This window comes from Cricetulus griseus (assembly GCF_003668045.3).
Source record: "Cricetulus griseus strain 17A/GY chromosome 1 unlocalized genomic scaffold, alternate assembly CriGri-PICRH-1.0 chr1_1, whole genome shotgun sequence".
Lineage (NCBI taxonomy): Eukaryota > Metazoa > Chordata > Mammalia > Rodentia > Cricetidae > Cricetulus > Cricetulus griseus.
In genome coordinates this window covers 210,697,638-210,716,760 of record NW_023276807.1, presented here as the reverse complement: position 1 = coordinate 210,716,760, position 19,123 = coordinate 210,697,638, and the positions used below count along the sequence as shown (strand labels likewise).

Sequence of the window (19,123 nt, the reverse complement as noted above, 5' to 3'; positions counted from 1 at the left end):
TATGAAATAGAGGGACCTACACAGAGATGCTGAGAGAATATGAAACGTAGTTAAGTATGACACACAAAATTATGTTGCAGTTGGAATAGAGGCATAATGAGGGAAGGAAGCTTCCATCTGGGTGAGTGGGGAGGGCATCCAGAAGGGTGTTGGAGGAAGAGGCACAGAGGGAGTCTCTGAATTTCAAGATCATATTTTCTGGGATACACCAGAAATGGTTAATATAAGTATTGATTTTCTTTTCATGTCCTAGGGACCTGTTCTACTCTACTGTTGAGATTTCTGATTATTAAGAGTATCCACAGGTGGAGCTGGGGAGATGGCTCAGCAGTTAAGAGCCCTGGATGCTCTTTCAAAGGACATGGGTTCAATTCCCAGAACCCATACTCACAATTGAACGGCCTCCAGTCCTAGGGACTCAAAGCCCTCTTTTTTTTTTTTTTTTTGTCTCTGTGGGCACTTCATGAATACAGTGCACAGACATATGCAGAGACACAACACCCATACACATAAAATGAAAATAAAGGATTTAAAAAAGTAGTATCTACACGGGGCTGGAGTGAAGGCTCGGTGGTTTAGAGCACTTGTTGCTCTTGCAGGGAACCTGGGTTGGATTTCCAGCACCCATATGGTGCTCACACCATCTGTAACCTCAGTTCCAGGGCATCTGACGCCTTCTTTTAGTCCTGACACGTGCCAGGTATGCATGTACCTATGCATGCATGCATACATACATACACACATTCAGGCAAAACATTCATACATGTTAAAAGAAAGAATATCTAAAGGAGGGCTGTGGGTGTCTCAGCAGGAAAAGGCTACTGCCACTAAGCCTGAGGACCTGGGTTTGATCCTGGAGACCCACACAGTAAGGGAGAACTGACTCCCACAAGTTACCTTCTGACCTCCACATGAATGCTGTGACACACATGTACTCACATGCATATACACAAGATAAAATATTAAAAAGGGTACCCATAGGACAATACAGCATTTGATATGTTTGTGAACATGTGTGTGAACATAGGTGTACACATGTACACACACATGCATACAGGTTTCCCAGTCTTCCCCTGGTACACTAACTGGGATCTAATCCTGTCACAATCCCCAAAGCCAGAAAAGCACTGTGCTGTTTTCTGTCACGGTGGTCCCTTTTACAGGCCTGATTCTGCACAGAGCCCACGGCTTGTCATTCTTTGTCAGCAGTTCTCATTTCCCTCTTTTCCTCTTGGAACCCCAGCCCATACCTGTGAGTTGCTCTTTACTGCCCCCAACTGTGACCAAACCCTGGGGGCTCATGGGAAGAGGGTGAAGTGGGAGCAAAGTACAGGGTGGACAGCAGAAACTAGAAACAGACAGTGATTTTCTTTTTTATTCTATACAAGTGGGGAGAGAGCCCCTGGGCATAGAGGGGCAGAGATCTACCCTCCACCAGGGGAAGAGACAGCCTCTGCCCGAAGCTCTCTACAGAGGGGAGGCAAGGCAGGTGTGAGGGCCTCCCAGCTTCAGGTTGCTCCCTCCCTTCCAGTCCCCACTCCTGCTCCCCTATGCCTGCTCAGTGGTGCTGCCCTGTAGGACAGGGCTGGCACGGGATGGGGGAGCAGGGGTGGATGGGGCCTGAGTCCTTATGAGGCACATGTCGAGGAAGGCTGGGGAGGGTTGCTCAGCAGCTGTCAGTCTGTTCCTGGTTCACTGGTTCCTGCTGGGGACAAATCCAGGCAACCCTGTTTCCTGGGCAAAGAGAGCCGGCCCCCCAGTGCTGGGGCTTCAAGGGATGCCATGTCTAACAGACCAGTGGGAAGGGAACCTGTTGTCTCACCACAGGCACCTGTAGGGTCAGGCGGCCGTCTTCGATCAGGTTCCAGTTTGTCACAGGACTGTGCTCGCCTTGTCCTCTTGGGTTTCAGGGGGGCTGTTCGCCGGCCCAGATCAGAGGGTCCTGAAATGAATCATAGCAAGCCTGGCACACAAGGGGGACTCACAAGTTGGGTGCTCACCCAGGCTTCGGCTCCTGGTTGTTGCTTATCCCTGTTCCATGCCGTGGAAGGGGATCTGATGTGGGGACCAAAGCCCCAGGGTTCTCCCAAGCCCCCACTCAGGTAGGGTGGCAGACCTTGTACTTCCGGCTCCTCCTGGTCTTGTTGTGAGCCCAGTCTCAGCCGGGGCTTGTTGACTCCTGGGGTAGCACTGCCAGTCTCAGGCTCTTCTCTGCCTCCTGGCGCCTGGGGGGCCCTACGGCCCCTGGGCACAGCCACTGGCTTGGGGGGACGTGGACCTATGGGAGGGTCCTGTAGCTAGCAGAGTAAGGAAGACGTTGGGTCAGTTAGTCTCTGACCCTTCAAAGGACCCTCCCCACCCACCACTGGCCTTCACCCTGACTTGGCTAGGTCTTTTAGTAACTTTACCCCTTCAAAATGCCCTCCCCAGCATCTTCCATCCTTCACCTTGGCATTCCTAGCTGGGACCGCCCTCTCTGGGAATAAGGCTCCCTCCTTTTCTTCTTCTCCATCTTGAGAAGCTGGGCTAGGGCTTTGGCAGCTGTGGTTGGGGGCACTCTCCTCAGCTGGGAAATGGAAGACGGGAGAGATACAGAAAAGGATTTGTCCAGAGCCCTCCTGCCACTCTTCCCATGATGCCCTGCAAGGTCAGGACCTTGTCCCATCCAAGCTCATTTGCTCCAGCGTCTCTGCTTTCCATGTCTTCTTTTATTCTCACACGTCCTAGTCATTGGTGCCCAGGATTGCCCTGAGGTCATTATCTGTGGCCAGCAGCACTCAGTCCTTTTCCTACTGGAGCAGAGTCAGGATAAAAGACCTCCTGGGTCCACAGGCACAGCCGCCTATTCAGGGATGCACTGGCCTAGGGGCCTGCCAAGGCTGCAGCCTGGCCCTTTCAGCACTGTCTGCAAGTCTGATTTAGACAGGGAGAGCCTTAGGAGAGATGCCCTCTTATGCTCGCCTGTGACTTTAAGCCACATGAGCACAAAAGTGGGATACCTGTCAGATGCTGTGCTTGTCTCTCAGTGTGCAACACAGTACCTGGCTACTGTGGTTTACTAAACGAAGGATGAAGCCCGGCTTTGGATGCTTCATCTAGCTGTGCCAGGGACAGAAAGTGAGGAAGCTGCCCCCAACACCGGGCAGAGGATGCAGTAGGCATATGGGTACTGACAAGCCTTATGCCAGCACTACAGGAGAAGGAGGGGAAAGGACAGAAAGGAACAGGATGAGACAACGGGGCGTGGGTAGCCCCCAAACCAGACCTGCCTGCTCATCTTTTATCTCTGGCTCTATGCCCTAGCCTAGGAGCAGGAATGGGGAAGGGCAGGCTTCGGGTCTCTAGGGAGATTTGGCCTGCGTGGATACTGCCAGGAGCCGTGTCCCAGGCCTTTGGGAACCTGAGCTGATGATGGTGGCCATCTAGCTTTTCTTTAGTGCCTTCTTAGGCTGACTTCAGGTCCTCTGAACCCAAAGGAGGGACATGTGACTCTAAGAATGACTCCCTTCCCCACCTGCCAATCATAAAGTTAGTAAGTAACAGGCTTGAGGTCACAGGTGGCTGAGTGGGACTATGCTCGAGACTCTGACCTCCGGGCAGAGCCGCTGCTTCTTCTTTGGAGCACTTCTCTGAGACTTGGAGGACAGGCTGATAAGTAGCATCTCTCACATCTGCTTAGCCCTGCTGAAGCTACCTGTGCTCTGCAGAGCCGGATGTGGACCAGGTTGTTAGTTTTTTTTTTGTTTTTGGATGTATCTCTGTAAATGCCTTTAAACACGTTCCCAGTGTTGACTCCCCATTACCTCCCCTGGGTTGAACATTCCCCAGTGTGTTGGGGGGCATGGTTTTTGGCTCTTTGAACTTTCAGTGCTGTTGGCCAAGAATGGGCTTTACATACCTATGTGCCATGTGGCCTCTGCCCGGCGCATGGCGCTGAAGCTTGGCTTGGAGCTTTGTGGGGGTGGCGGTGGCTTCCAGGCTCCAGGCCCTGGAGTGGGGGAGGGGATGTGAAGCAGAAGAGGAAAAGGGATGGGGAAATTAGGAGACATCGATGAGAGTGGCTAAAGGAGCCAGGGTGGCAACCTCACCTGCATCATCCGAAGAGCGCCTCTTCTGCCAAGCCTGGGTGCTGTCCTCCTGGTCTGGACCTGTGCCCTAAAAGGACAGCTGAGTCAGATTGTGAGGAAAGCCTCCACATGGAGACAGCTGCTGACAAAGAGCTTCTGCCCTAGAGGCTCCTGTCAGTCACAGGTTACTAGTTCCCAGGTGCTCAGACTTTGTTTCCAAAGAGCAACACCCACGTCACCATGTGGGTATAAGAAGGTTTACACCAATGAGCACACCGCTATCTTTTATTTATTTATTTTTCAGAGACAGGGTTTCTCTGTGTAGTTTTGGAGCCTATCCTGGAACTCACTCAGTAGACCAGCCTGGCCTCGAACTCACAGAGATTCGCCTGCTTCTACCTCCTGAGTGCTGGGATAAAAGGCGTGTGCCACCAATGCCTGGCACTACACTGCTATCTTAATTTTACGTGTTGTAGGAGAAAATGGGTCTTTCAGAATGCTTGTGATTTTGAAGATGATCATGATTAGGTCCAGACTAAATTTGAAGAGGTGAACTGATTTAAAAATACTATGGAGATTTTTAACTAGGTGCTCACGAATAAGGTAAAAGTTAATCGCTGGCTATAACACAAGCCACAGTCATTTGGTATTCCAAAAGCAAGTATTTTTATGGCCTTTCCTATGTTTTACAAACTCTAATACAGTGGTTCTCAACCTTCCTAATGCTGCGACCCTTTAATACAGTTCCCCAGCCATAAAGTTCTTTTTGTTGCTACTTCCTTACTGTCATTTTGCTACCATTATGAATCATAATATAAATATCTGCTATGCAACCCCTGTGAAAGGGCCATCCAAAGGGGTTGTGCCCCACAGGCTGGGAAGCACTGCTCTAACAGGTAGAGTGAGTCCTGGATGTCGTGTTAACAATGTGGAAAGATGCCTGGCCACTTTGTCTACCGACCACCAGGGTTAAGGGAAATGGGGTGTTGGAAGGAACCCATGGGGCCCTACATTTGCCACCCCAGGCCCCCCTCACCTCTCGTTTTCCATCAAAACTCCAGCCTTTGGTTCTTCCTAAGCCAGGAAGGGCAACACCATGTACCCTTGGTTGCTGCATTGTCCCAGGGGCTGGCGGTCCGTCCCCTGGCTCCAACCTCTCTGTGCCCTAGAACAAAGTCTTTTGTTAAAGGCATGAGAGGCTTTCTAGGCAGCATCAGGAGTTGTGGGGAGGTTGATGCCTCAGTGAGACCCCAGCTCTGGGGGAAGCCCTACCCTGCCTCTACGGGGAAACCTTCCAACATCTTCATCTGTATACAGTATGTTCTGGATCATTCTCAAGAAAAGGAAATTTGAATTACCAGTGTTCTCCAGAGCCCTGAGTCCTAGCATTTTCCCATGAAGGGTAGGTTAGGATAAGGGAGTGGGCCATGTGTGGGCCAGGAGAAAGGGAGAATGTGGCACTTCTGCCTAGCTTACCATCTTCTTGCAGAGGGCAGATCCCCGGGCCCCTCCAAATCCAGGAAGAAGGCTGCTCTCCTCCTCTGGGCTCCAACAAGGAGATGAGTTATTGCCAAGGCTTGGGGGGTCTGGGCTGGGAGGGCTCTCCTGAGTTGGGGGTGGAGGTGGCGGTGGAGGAAGGAGGAGTCCAGCTGTGGGGGACCCTGGTCCCCTGTCCCCCTTGAAGCTCCGGGGCCGGCGGAAGTGAAACAGGCCTCTTCGCCTCTTCTTCTGGAGTGGAGGCAGTGGTGGCTCCGAGAGGCCAGGCCGCATGGTTCTTAGAGTCCGGGGGTAGCTGGGCAGAGTTGGGGTGGGTTGGTGACAAGTACCAGATGCAGGGCTTAAGGTGCAGCTGGCACTGGTCCATTCTAAGTGTGACAAGTGTCCTACTTCCTGTCCCATCTAGTCTCTCCTGCACTGCAGTTCGGCACCCAGGCAGGGAATCCTGACTTTCTTTGTCATAAACCATCAGTGGCCTCTTGAACCCGAAGTGACTCTACTTTCCCAGATCCTCTCCCATAATTCCTGCTTTCAGTTTCCCCAAATGACATCACTTTTTCACAGTCCCAGGGAAATCTGCATGCAGTGACAGAAGCCACTCAGGGTCTCAAACTACAAAGCTGCACTTCATCCGTAACCTGTCTCTCCTGACCTGCCCCTAACCCCAGACCCCAACCAGCAATAAATCCTGGCTCCAATTTTTCAGCCACCCTGAGGGGGATTCAGAGACCTGAGAGCTAGAGGATGGGTGGGCCAGGGTGAGGATGCAGGGAAATTCGCCCAAGAGGGCAGCTTGTGTGTGGGGGGCAGCTGTTGTTGAAGAGACTTCCCTGGGAACTGGAGAACAAAGGAACCCTCACAGAGCCTGTGATCTGCTGAGGGTAGGGAGCCTGCCTCATACCTGGAGCTTTCATCCATGACTCTTCTGCTGAAGAAGTCCTCTAGGCCCTCGTCTAGGCGGGTGGCCATCCCATTCTCCTGACGGGGCCCAGGTACCGGTACCTGCTGGGAGGAAAGTCAGGTGCAGGAAGCCCCACTTCTTAGATCTTCCCAGGACCTTTCCCTTTGGACCTGGCCCCATGAAAGTTTAGACTTCAGTTCACCAGGACATTTCCTAAGCTTAGAGGTTCTCAAATTTATCCATCACCAAAATAAAAATGCTACGGTCACTACCTGGCAAGATAGGTTTATCCCTTCTCCCCCTTTTCTTCCTTTCCTTCCCTCTTTGTCCCCCCACCCCTTTCTTTTTTAGATGGGGAGGAATGTCTCACTATGTTGTCCAGGCTGGTTGTGAACTTAGAGGTTCAAGTGACCCTCCTGCCTCAGTCCCCTGAGTAGCTGTGACTATAGGTTTATGCCATCAAACACACACACACAAGTCAGATTTCTTATCAAGTATTTTCTGGCTCTTGTCAGTCTGGTTCCTAAAGCTTAGAGCCCTGGCTCTGGCCTTGCCAGCAAGCTGGTTCTTTTGTCAGGCCTTTGGGACTTACATTGGGCCGACCAGGTCCTGGTGGGGTGGTCCTGGGAGGCCGAGGTCTCCCTTGTGTTTGATGTCTTAGTTTATAGCCGTGAGTAGGTAGCTCGGATAGACCTTCCCAGGAGCCACCTGCTGTGGGCTGGCTGCCTCCCAGTCCAGAGAACCAGCCAGGAGGGATGCCCAGGCTTCCCAGCTGGCTTTCCATGTCCTGAGGGCTCCCACCTGTGGATACAATAGCATTATGAGGACGACTAACAGGAGAGTCAGGATGGACAGGCACAGAAAAGACAGGGGAGGAGGCATGGGGAAAGGTAGGATGTGGAGGACATTGGAGCAGTGGTTCTCAACCTTCCTAATGCTGTGACCCTTTGATACAGTTCCTCATGTTGTGACCCCCACCATCAAAGTATTTTCATAACTAGCTTTGTTACTGTTGTGAATCACAGTGTAAACATCTGTGTTTTCAGATGGTCTTAGGTGATCCCTTGAAAGGGTTGTTTGACCCCCGAAATGGTTGTGACCCACAGATTGAGAACCATGGTGTTAGACGGAGGCTGTAGACTCACTGATGAAGGCAGACACTGGCCGGATCTTCCGGCAGCGTTTCTGCTTTTTGATGGCCATAGTGTCCTGCAGAAATGGAGACAAAAAGTGGGCCCAAACCCTCGTCTGGACTCTCTCACCCCTTCCCTCAAAGCCTTTGCTTTAGAGTCCATCCTGCCTTGGGTGGCTGAGGATCTTTTGGACTGGGGTGGAGAAGAGGCTGAGGTGGAGTGGCGTTCAGAGAAGTGAGGGGTGACATTCCACAGGTTCATGGAGGGGACTCAGGGGAAAGGGCAGTGGGAAGACGGGGGCTCACAATGTTGGTCCCAAGTTCATCGTCTGTTTCCTCCTGGTCATGGTTCCTGCCTCTGCCTCGAGAAGAAGGATCTTGCCCTTGGCTTGCTCCTCCTGGTGGGTCTGACAGTGTTCTTAGCTGGGTCAGATGCCGGGCCTGAGGAATGACAGGCATTAATAGAGGACCCTGTGTACTCCCCTAATCCTGGAGGCAAGAGACAGGATGGTGCAGGGCAGAGGGAAGGCCTGAGGACTCAGAGTGCTTACCAGGCTCTTGTGTGAGTGGTACAGCTCCTGCAGGATCTCATCCACTATGGAGTTGGTCAGGTAGGTGACAACCGAGAGCTTCACCTCACTGTAGGTATAAGTGGGGCTGTTCAGCTACTTAATGCCTGAACCCTGGGCCTCCACCCCTTCTTTTCCCAGATGCCTGAGAATGAACCAGTTGGCTTGGCTGCCGACAGAGAGTATAGTTGCTATTGGCTGCGCTTGGGTCCAGGTCCAGTACAGCCATATCTCCACAAACACATGTGCAGGACCCAGATAGTGATCATTTCAGCCTAGGTGTGTATGGACAAAGAGGAACTGAAGGAGGAGGAGCAAGGAGGCTCCAGGTCAGGAGCTCCAGTGGCACAGAGCTAGGTAAACTGGGTGCTGATAAGCCTTGAGCTGAATATATATATATATATATATATATATATATATATATATATATTCTCCCTTGTTTTAGTGAGTGGTGGCATCTATACCCAAGTGAAATGAAGCTGGCAATGACACTCAGGAAGAAGGGAGCATATTCATATTCCTGTTTTACATACTTTTCTTTGTCCAGATCTCTGAGGAGGCTGTGTTTTATTTTCAGGGGTTAATTACTGGTATATGTGTAGGTCATAGGAATATGTAACTATCTATGGAGCCCCATCACAGCACCCAGGTTTCTAGGGCAAACACCAATCAGATCCTAAATAGCATGGCTGCAATAGCTAAAGATTTATCCTTTGTAATGGAAGGTTATCCATTCATTATTCATCGCTGATAGCTCCAAACTCCCTAAGTGCTCTGGGCCAAATCCAGCCTCATCCCATCGCCATCCTCTGCCTCTCACTCCAGCTTGTTCTGAATGTCTTGTCCCGCCTGCTCCAGCAGCGCTCCTCGGATGAAGTTCCGGGGCACAGTGACTCGTTCTGCCACATTGCTCAGCATCTTGTTGTGCCCTTCTGCTACCCGCATGGCTACAGGGCATAACTCCTGTGTTAGGCTGACCATGGACTCCAGAATCACCTAATGATGAAGAAGGAAAGCCAGAGCCCCAGGCAGGGAAAGATCAGGGCTAGTGCCACAGTGGAAGTCTTTAGCCTATCTATCTAGTTCCCCACGGTAAGATGGAGAGACCCAACTGAGGTCACACAGCCATTAGTGCCAGAGCCTTGGATACTCAGGGTTCTCTGCCTTGGTCAGTGCCCTCCCTCCCTACCATACTGACAGGGGAGAGTCAGCCCAAAGATCAGATCTGAGATAGGAAGGGGTTGGAGGTCAGGATCCAAGGTTTCAGCTAACAGAAAAAATATTCTAAGGCTATCTTGTTGCAGGCACAGGGGAGTATGGGGCAGCCTCAATTCTATTTCCTCTGGCCTCCTTGCTCTGACTTCAGCTTTAGTCAACACTGGGCTCCCACTACCTCTCCCAGAACTTGCCTGAAGCTCCTTGTCCACAGCTTTGGATACCTCACTGGCTACGGACTCCAGTCTCTGCCGCACCGGCCCATCATTGGCCAGTACGTGGCCCAGCTCATAGAGGCTGGGAAACAGCTGCAAAGAAGAGGTTTCTCTTCAGAGGTCACAATCAGGCACTACTAGGTCCCCAGTCTAGGAGGATGGATTCATGGAGCAGTGCTGAGATACTCCTGTTCTAGAACTGGGAGGCTTTCCTGACTGTAGGGAAGGGCGGGGCTGCGGAGGGCTCACCGCCCGGGAGTTCTTGGCGTCCTTGATGAGGTCCCGGGCATAGAGCAGCTCATCTTGTACAGGTTCCAGGGGACACAGTCTCAGGGCCCGGACCTCCTCCTGCACTCGTCCACACAGCCGCTGCAGCATCTAGGGTACAGTGGCAGGAGTGTCAGGGGTCTCAGGTCAGACCCTGTGGGCCATGCTGCCAGCACTCACAGCGGTGGTGGTGGTATCTCTGCATGGCTTCTCTCCTTGGCATGCCCTTCCTGAATACCTAGTTGAGCCCCTGGAGTTCTCTGTACCCCTGGACTGGGGCTACCCCTTGGCTGCTATTTGACTGCGTATATTTGGGGTCCCATAATCATAGTGTCATTTTGCTCAGTCGAGTTTGGGGCACCATGTGATGCCTATCTGTGTGCTTCAGCGCATGGCATCTTTACCCTGCATGCCCCATGTTCCTGGGAGGGAAATGTTTACTTGCTCGGCGCTGCTGGTCACCAGGCCCTGCTGCAGCCTGAAGGCTTGCTCCTGGGGGCATGTCTGGGAGTGGTTGTTTCTCACCAGGCACCACTGGATCTAGAGATGATGGAGTGGGAAGGGTCAGGGCTGAGGATGTGGGCTGCCTCTGCCCCTTGCTGTCTTCACCCTGCTTAAAATCCCGGTCTTCACCTTCTGCCACACATCCTCTGTACGCTCAGGGGCACTGCGGTAGGCTTGAGAGATGTCACTCACAGGGAAGGACATGAAACGCAGTGTGTGGTTACTGTGAAACAGTAGTATAGTTAGGTGGGGGGGGGCAGGTAAAGAGAGGAGCCCCCTCAGCCTCCTCTTGCTCATTATTTCCCCATCCCATAGGTCTGGGAACTGGGATGTACCTAGGGTAGTTTAATCCTTGTCCTGGCACAGGGAGGCTGGGGCCTGCATCAGGACAGAGCCCTGGTCCACTCACCTCTCCAGGGCCCTTGCAATGTCCAGGAAGCCCAAAGCAGATGTGTTGTTCCGGTCCCATAGGATAGTTCTGGGGGAGGGTGGACACCAGCTGTTACCACTCTCTCTGGGTCCTCAGTAAAGGCCAGAGTGAAAACTTCTTGAAGCCCCCTCTTCCCTGATAATGAGGCTGACTTGGATACAATTCCCGAAGCAGAGGGCGTGGAGACCAAAGGGGGAAAGTGCACGCACACACACGTGTCAGCAGGCTGGGGGGTCTAGGTGGAAGGGTGGAGATGGGGGCTTCACCTGAGGGAAGAGTTTATCTGCAGTGCCTTCGATAGCATCTTGGCCCCGATGTCTTCCATGCCGTTGCCACTCAGATCCACCTTGGCCAGGCAGGTGTTGCTGCCCAAGGCATTGATCAGGATGCTTGTGCGAAGCTTCAGCCTGGAGTCTGCCACGGATAACGACTGCAGGGACTGAGTGGGCAAACGGAGGTTGGGGTCAGTCTTCACTACCGCCCACCCGAAGCTCCCTCCTAGGCCTGGTCACTCACACAGTCCTCTTCCTGGATCAACTGCACCAGCTTATGAAGGATCTCTTCCAGGGTCCTGTAGGGAGTTGGGGGTCAGAGTAGGAGGGGAGGGGACCAGGGGCATGCTACCGGAGGAGGAGGAGGGTGGCCAGTGGGAATACAGTAAGCCACGGGAGTGGTGGATGATAGGAGCAGGGTCTGTGGGCACGGGACAGGGCTCACTTGGCCTTGACATTGAAGTTCTTTCCTAGGAACAGGTGCTTGAGGGACTTGTTCTTGCCAAGTGCAGGCACCAGTGTCAGGAGGTCTGAGTCAAATCCTGTTCAGTAGATGGGAGAGTCCTGGCCTTAAGGCCCCAGGCTAACAGAAGTTTCCTCAGGGCTTCACCCCTATGCTCAAGGAGTAGTCTTACTCACCATTGTCAGACAGATCTAGGCTGCCTATACAGGTGACAGCCCCCAGCTGCTCCTGCAAGGCCTGGGCTCCTGCTGAGCGGAGCTGCAGCGACAGGGAATGAATTCGGTGAAAGGTGGAGAAGGCGTGGATGGATGAGTAGGGGATGAGCGTGTTTAGTTCTTAGATATCATACCAGTCCCTCAAGGACTTAGTCATACCAGGTCTTGGGTGTAAAATCAGGGAGACCCATCCATACTGTATCCATCCCTAGGGGTTTCCCCCTCCCTCAACTAAAAGCCACTGCTCTGAAGATAGCTTGCTCCTGCCCTCTGCTGGGCAAGCCCGGTATCTGCCACCCAAAGCTTTAGGAGCACAGAGTCTGAACTTGGATGGCCAGTTTGAGAGGGAAAGGGGTGTGGTCAGGCCAGAGACCTGTTCTCTCTCTGCTTCCCTGCTCTCCACCTCCACTGTGTGTGTGTGTGTGTGTGTGTGTGTGTGTGTGTGTGAGAGAGAGAGAGAGAGAGAGAGAGAGAGAGAGAGAGAGAGAGAGAGAGAGAGAGAGAGAGAGACAGAGACAGAGAGAGAGCAGACACAGACACAGACACACACACACACACAGAGAGAGAGAGAGAGAGAGAGAGAGAGAGAGAGAGAGAGAGAGAGACTAGGATGATGGCTGGGAGATATGAACAGTGCTCACCTCACAGCTGCTAAGGTCCAGGTGCAGATCGCTGAGGTGACTGTTGAGGGAGAGGCCCTGAAGCAGTGCCCTGTAGTAGGAAGGTCAATAGGCCCATTTTATTCCTCCCTCACACTTCCACAGCTTCCCTGGGCAGCCTCCAACTCTTCACCCACCCAACCTGAGGGCCTCCAGGGGCAGCCTTGTGGCTGACAGGTTGACATGGCTCAGGGTGTAGGCGCTGCTGAAAAATTGCTTGAAGGCTGGCGGGGCCTCCCGGCCCTTCCTGTGGAGACCTCAGGAGTCAGTGTGGGAGGGCTATGGATGTGCATTACTTATTCCTCCATGCCCCCTTTCCCCACCTGTGGGAGCAGCTGTTTCGAGCCAGATTGAGGTAGGTGAGGTGGGAGCAGCAGCCATGAAGTAGGGCGCCCAGAAGCTGTGGAGAGACACAGTGGGTCGTAAAAGATCTGGGAAGGGCATGAGTCCCCTTTCCGCCCCATCAAATCCTGGTATTTCTCTCTCTGAGACTTCTATTGAGAAGCTCACTCAGCTTCTTCAAGACCCAGCTTACTCTTCTGTGGAAGGGAGGGAGGGCTACAGGCAGTACTGGTAAAACAGGGCCACTGCTGGTTTCCAGGAGTTTTTTTCTCAAGTTAGGGGACATGTCCTTTTCTGCTAGTGGACATAGCTCTGTGCTAGGACTGGAGTGAGGGTCTATTTTTAGGCAAAGCCAGCATGATCTTGTGATCTGGATAAAGTACACACAGTATACACTATGGGCGAACCTGAAGTCATCCTTGTGGCTTTGTCCATCTCTGTACTCAGGAAGGGAGGGTGAGATGGAAGGCCCCTTGTGTCCCCACTTTTTTTCAAACCCTTTCTCTAGATCATTCCATCACCCATCCCCTCACCAAGTCAACAGCACAGTCAGTGCCTGACAGATCCAGGTGTACCAAGGCGTTGGGCTGGGCCAGGAAACTATAGAGAGCCTGAGGAAGAAAGGATAGAGGAAGGAAAAGGTGTGGGAGCATCTCCCCACCCTTAGGGGCCATGGGATGGAAACTCCCTGGCCCCTGACTCTCAAGCATGCTTTTGTAGGTGGTTGAGGCTACATTCCATGGACTCACATTGGCCTCATCTGTGGCAAGCAGCCCAGGGTTCTTGCTCAGGTCCAGGTATCGAAGGGAGCTGGCAAAGGCTGGGTTGGCCCCAAAAGTCTGGCCCAGTGCCTGGAGCCCTGAGCACAGCGGGCACTGGGCTGGGTTGGCCCCCATCCCCACTTCATCCTCTTAATACATGAGGTTCCCCCCACTCCCCAGTGCGATTCTTTGCCCTCTCCCAACCTCTGGGATGGTGTGTGAGTGAGTGGCTACCCCTCTAGGACTTATTATCTCAAGCAGCATTCAAGAAGGGTCAGAGGCCAGGGGTCCTGGTGTGAGTACCTCGAGGAGAAATGGCAGTCTTGGCCAGGCACAGTTTGGTGAGGCCAGTAGGGAAGCAGAGGAGCTGCTGGCTCAGACTGAGGAAACCTGGGGAGTGGAGAGAGACAGTGGGCTGGTGAATGGCTGTTAGTGGGTACATACGGTGTGGTCAGGCTGGGGCTAGAGTTGGGTGTAGGCCTGGGGTCAAGGATGGAGGTGCTTGGGCTTGGGGCAACCCTCAGGCTGCAAAGGCCCTATTCAAACCTAGGTTGGGCTCTGGGCTGGGGTAAGGGTCTGCATTGCAGTGGGTTAGGATTCAGGGCTAGGGCTCACCCTTGTCCTCGATGGGGTTGTGGGACAGAGTGAGGGCATGCAGCACACAGCTCCCGTTCTCCCCAAACACCCCGGCCAGCTTCTGGACAAAGTCCCTTCAGGGAAGGGGAGGAAGGATTTGTCCTGAGCTGAGCCCCAAGTCTCCAGCCCCTAGCTGCCCTCCCATCTCCTATCTGCCTATCTAGCTGGGGGCTATAATGTTAGAGGTCACCACGGCAGAGGAGCAACTTGGGGCTGACCAGGAAGATTTTCGAGTAGGAGTTTGAGGGCGGTGGAAGGTGGGGCTACATCCTGCATTCCACATCTATGGGCATTCCATACCTCAGGAAGACATGCTGAGGCCAAGCCCAGCTTTGGGTTCTTAAGCCCGGAGCAGGTCACCCTGCTTGGAAGTTGGTGGGACACGAAGTGTGCTCTGGGGATAAGTCAGGAACTGGGGCTGGAGATGTGAGTCCCAGTTTGACCCCTGGCTTGCTTTGCGCCTGTCTAAGCATTAGCCTCTTCTACAAAGTGAGGAGCTGGATGAAGTAGCCCAGGGCCTCATCATACTCTGCTGTTCTGGGACTCTAAAACTATATGAAGAAAGTACTGCCCACGGAGGAGCCTGGCCTCACGTCTTTAGCCCAGCATTGTCCAGCACCAGCTCTTCGAGGCTCCCCGACTTGCTGAGGGTATGTAGCACCTGTTCTAGCACTTCTGAGCCCTGAAGACAGAGGGGTCCCGCAATCAGGAGCCAAGAAGAACACTACTCTGTCCCCCTTCCCCGAGTCCTTGTTCTTACCAGTCTCAAGTCTTTGCAGGAGAGTTTGGTGAACCACTGGTTATAGGCCAGGGCTGCCACCATTAGGGCCAGATCTCTGCGGATATTGGATAGGACAAGGAAGGATGAACCAGGGCAAGAATGAAGAGACTAAGAATGGGATGGTTGGGCTGGGGAAAGCTAGATGGGTGGATGGCAGTGGGGGCAGATGGTTGGAATTTCAGGGGTAAAGCAGGGGCTGTGGGTAGGCCCAGAAGGGGAACCTGAGAAGGGCAAGGCCAAGGCTGGGAATTTGGGGTTAAGTTCCCGCCCATCTGCTTACCGGCTCTCCAAGTGGCTGAAATCCAAAAGATTGAACTCTCGGTTATCCTCAGCATGGTAGATGGTGTCCACATCCTTGGAGGGGTGGAAGTGGCTCACATCTGCTTCAGGCCCCTCCTCTGTCCCCTCCCTTTGGACCCCACCTATCCCCTGCCAAGTCCCTGCCCAACGCACCCATTGCACCTCCTCACGGCAGTGTAGTCCATTGTAGTCACATAGGGCAGCATAGGTCTCGGAGAAGCCACCTGTAGGGCAGGAGATGGGCTGGCTCCATGTTGTTGAGGGGGATGGGAAATAGGCTCAGGCTTCAAGGTGTGGTCAAGGTCATTGCATGTGCTAGTGTCCTAGGTTCCTTCCATGCCATAAACCTCCTGAAGTCCGGGAGCCCGAGGTCCTCAGGACAGGCAAAGGCCCCTCAGGCAAAACCCATGCACAGAGGGCGCTGGATATGGGGCAGGATGTTCTGAGACCCTTGTTCTCATGTATGCCCCTGCTCACCACACACACTGTGAGTGGTAGACGTGGAAGTCTCAGAGTTGGGAGATGTGTCTCGGGGCCCCTCTGGGGTGTCCGCATTTCCACGCCGGATCAAACACCTGCAAGATGAACAAATCATTCCAGAGAGAGGAATAAGAGGCTCCCAGTTCTCCCTGGATTGTGGCGTGGGACTCTCCATGGAAGAGCAGAGACAGCATTCTTGTCCTGGAAGCCCAGACCAACATGAAGGAAAGATCTGCCTGCAGTCTAATCCTTTGGGAGACCCCTTATCTGCCACTCACCCAGGGCCAGGGCAGACCTTGGAGAGGGCAGAGCTCACATGCCGTGTCACCTGGTCCACGCTCTCAGCTGACGGCAGCCGCATGCTCACCATGCCACGCTCAGTCTCCACCAGGATCTGAGGGGGAGGGAGAGCCTCAGATAGATAGCCAGGCCTTCTTCTAGTTTGCCCAGCAGTGGCCTGAACCTGGCACTCACTTGGTTTTGACTGAGTGTGTTGAAGGCACGGATCTCCAGGACATTGAATGAGCTCTCCACCTGGTGGGGCACAGGTGGGGTGGGAGGTCAGCTCTTGGAAAGACCTGTCACTAGACTCGAAAGGAACATGCTAGGCATCCCCCCCACTCCTTAGCCCAACTTACCTTGGCAGGAACTTTAAGGGGAAAAAGGTGGAGGCGCCAGGAGGTCAGGGCCTGAAGAGGAGAGCGTCAACAGCTTAGGGTAACCTCTTGGGCCATGGTGCCTTTGCCTCTTCTTAGCTCTTCAGCTCTGCTCCAAGATCCCCCCCCCCTGCATTTCTCCTGCCCTACCTTCAGCTCCTCTACCTCAACCCAGTTTGGTTCTGCCCTCTCCCTTAGGCTTTGTCTCCTCAGCACCACTCCGAACTGTTTCTCTTGCCCACCTCCCTACAGCTCAGCTATCTGCCCTTGTATATCTCCTCTCTTTCCCTGAGACCAATGCTCTCACCAGCACTCGGTCCTCAAACTTCTTGGGTTTTGTCTCCAGTTTCACACGATGCTGCTGGAGCACAGCCCCCTGGCTCAGGCACCTCCGGATGCTGTCTGCAGATGGGAGGGACCTGCTCAGAACTTCTCTTATCCCCTTTCCCCACCCCACTCTCCAGAGAGGAAGTAGCAGATGAGAGGCGAGAAATAGAGGCAAATAGGCACTGCTGGACAGGGAGGTATGGGGCAGAGACTTTCCCTTTCTGGGTGACTTTGTTACTGGAAGACAGTAAGGAGAAAACTCTGGCTCCCAGTGTCCCCTAGTCAGGAGACAGTTGCTGAATGACACTGTCTGTGGGAGCATGTATCTTACACTTCTGAAAGTGTGAAAGATTTTTTCCCACCCATGTGCTACAGCAACTATCAACATACACAGTGAGTCAGTGTGTGTGTGTGTGTGTGTGTGTGTGTGTGTGTGTGTGTATGTGTGTGTGTGGGGCTGGGGGTGGATATGGGAATGTCCCCTGACTGTACCCTAAGTGGTCTGGGCATAAGAATCTGCTCTTTACTATGGCTGTATGCTTGTCTTCTGATGATGCCAGGGAGTCTGAATATGACATTAGTGGGGACAGAGAAGTGTGAATGAGTGCTGGCTTGCATATGAAAGGGGCACACTGCCAGACAGTTCCTGTGTGGAGGGTGGGGTAAGAGAAAGATTTAATGCTTCAATGAGCCCATAACCATCTTCTGACAGAAACATCCAATTACCCCACTGTGTGAGTGTGTATGTGTGTGTGTGAGAGCATGTGTGCATGTTCACGCGTGGATAGAGTGTGCCTATATGTGGAGGAGGTACAGTTTCTTTAAGATGTGTGTACACACATCTCATGATTGTGCTTCTAAGTGCATGTGTAGGTGTGAGAGATCTCCAGAGTGCAATAGGGCTCTGAATATCCTTGAGCGTCCTGCTTTCTGCATGGGCTAGCCTGTTCTACTGCCTTTGAGGGTCAGGGTTGTGGCAGTGCTGCGGGGGGATTAGAGGAGAGAGGTCTGAGAATCACCGAACCAGAGAGGTCTGGAGGTGTGGGTAAAGAGAAGGGGGCAGGTTGGGACGGGGACTATGGGAGATGAGCCGCAGAAACCCCCGCTCTTGGTTTTAGCTTCAGTCCAGGGCCTGTGCCCTGACTCCCTCCTTTGCCCCACTGGCCAAGGGGCGCTGCAAGGCTCCTAGGGGCCTCTCCAGGGCCAGTTCCGGGGCGGGGCCGGGAGGAGGGAGGTTGTTCAGATAAGCAGCAGTCAGGACCAGGGGCAGCTCCCAACGCCTGGCCCCGCCCGGCGAGGGTGGGGGAAAGCTGGGACTCTCGGGAGGGAAGGAAGACTGGATGCCTTGCGGAGGGGTGGGTCAAGAACGCTGAGAGGCAGCCCCCAAGAGCGCCAAGGAACTGCACCTGTCACCGAAGAGCGGGACGGGCGGCTCCGGGACAGGAAGGTTCTGATAGGGTGAGGCGAGTGGGGCAGAGAGGGATGCTCCACGGAAAGCAAAGCTGAGAGACTGAGATGCAGAGGAAGGGACTGCCTAAGAGCGAGGATGCGTTGAGGGGGCGGGAGGCGCCGGGCTGGGGTGTACCGCAGGAAAGCACTGGGTCTGGATGCTCGCGGACCGGGCGTCCGGAGATGAAGGCAACCTCGTACCTTGCAGCTCGCGGGTGAGCTCCATGCTGGCCTTGGCCATGGCGGCCGCCGCTGCTGCTGCTGCTGCTGTTGCAGAGGAGCCGCCGCCGCCGCCGCCTCCCGAGAGGCGCCGCACATGCTAGTCCCGGCTCCGGCAGGGCCCGGCGCTGAGCGCTGCAGTAGCGGCCGAGCCCGCTCCCGTCAGGGGCGGCTGCGCGAGCGCTCCTCCCCCCGGCTACTGAGCGCTGGGTCTCTCGCCCCTCCCGGAGAGTTGGCCAATGGAGCATGCGCGCTGAGCTTCGGAGCCGCGTGAGACCCCGCGCGCGCTCGCGACGACCCCTCCCGCGGGCTACCTCGTGAGGAGCCCAGAGCGCAGCGCCTGATGTCCGAGCTAGCTCAGGGGCGGGGTGCAGCGTTTCCACTTGCCGTGCCACCCACGCCTCAGCCACCTGGAGCAGCATCTTCTATTTCTTTGTTTATGTGCCTTGGTACCCCCTCCCCGGGTCATCCTTGCACGGCCCCGCCTTCCCCCCTCCTTCCAGCTCAGGAACCGGCCAGCTCGTCCTTGCTGACCCTGGAGGGAACTCTGAATCAAGGGCGATGCTGCAAGAAGACCTGTCCGAATGTGAGGGAGGGAGTTGGTTCTTTTCTGCTCGCTAGTCTAGTCTCGGGGATCCCCGTGGCGTCCTTGGCACCGTCCCTGGGGGTGTGAGGCTAAGAGTAGCACTTGGGAGTTCCCGAGCCTCTCCACCCCCCTCCCCCCCAAGCTGGCAGCTCCGCAGACACCTCCACCCTTGAGCATCAA

The 19,123-nt window shown here is 54.1% G+C and overlaps 1 protein-coding gene across 5 annotated transcripts; it reads right to left on the bottom strand.

Moving 5' to 3' along the window:
- Positions 1–1,372: 1,372 nt before the first annotated feature.
- Carmil3 (capping protein regulator and myosin 1 linker 3) lies at positions 1,373–18,379 on the bottom strand. 5 transcript variants are annotated; one of them, XM_035452905.1, is made up of 40 exons: positions 18,340–18,379; positions 16,670–16,764; positions 16,345–16,395; positions 16,181–16,240; positions 15,985–16,100; positions 15,704–15,801; positions 15,380–15,450; positions 15,207–15,280; positions 14,906–14,981; positions 14,739–14,827; positions 14,125–14,219; positions 13,813–13,899; positions 13,498–13,607; positions 13,282–13,359; positions 12,730–12,806; positions 12,549–12,653; positions 12,389–12,458; positions 11,709–11,790; positions 11,515–11,611; positions 11,314–11,368; positions 11,064–11,236; positions 10,777–10,845; positions 10,497–10,590; positions 10,305–10,403; positions 9,846–9,974; positions 9,576–9,689; positions 8,987–9,162; positions 8,149–8,236; positions 7,904–8,038; positions 7,611–7,674; positions 7,058–7,266; positions 6,466–6,569; positions 5,544–5,859; positions 5,104–5,232; positions 4,089–4,155; positions 3,899–3,988; positions 2,448–2,566; positions 2,117–2,297; positions 1,823–1,942; positions 1,373–1,705 (listed from the first exon to the last, which is right to left on the bottom strand). In XM_035452905.1, the coding sequence occupies exons 1-40, from the start codon at positions 18,377–18,379 to the stop codon at positions 1,677–1,679; spliced, it is 4,131 nt and encodes a 1,376-aa protein (XP_035308796.1). In that variant the 3' UTR covers positions 1,373–1,676. The 5 variants fall into 5 exon arrangements, with proteins under 5 accessions (XP_035308796.1, XP_035308797.1, XP_027246379.1 ...); XM_035452906.1 differs by having other exon boundaries at positions 6,466–6,566; XM_027390578.2 differs by having other exon boundaries at positions 1,373–1,702; positions 6,466–6,566.
- Positions 18,380–19,123: the final 744 nt, after the last annotated feature.

Coding starts and splice junctions, on each gene's coding strand:
- Carmil3 (XM_035452905.1), bottom strand. CDS start 18,379: ATGGCCAAGGCCAGCATGGAGCTCACCCGCGAGCTGCAAG. Junction 11,369..11,514: donor AACTTCAATGTCAAGGCCAA/GTGAGCCCTGTC, acceptor AACTCCCTACAG/GACCCTGGAAGAGATCCTTC. Junction 1,706..1,822: donor TGACCCTACAGGTGCCTGTG/GTGAGACAACAG, acceptor ATTTGTCCCCAG/CAGGAACCAGTGAACCAGGA.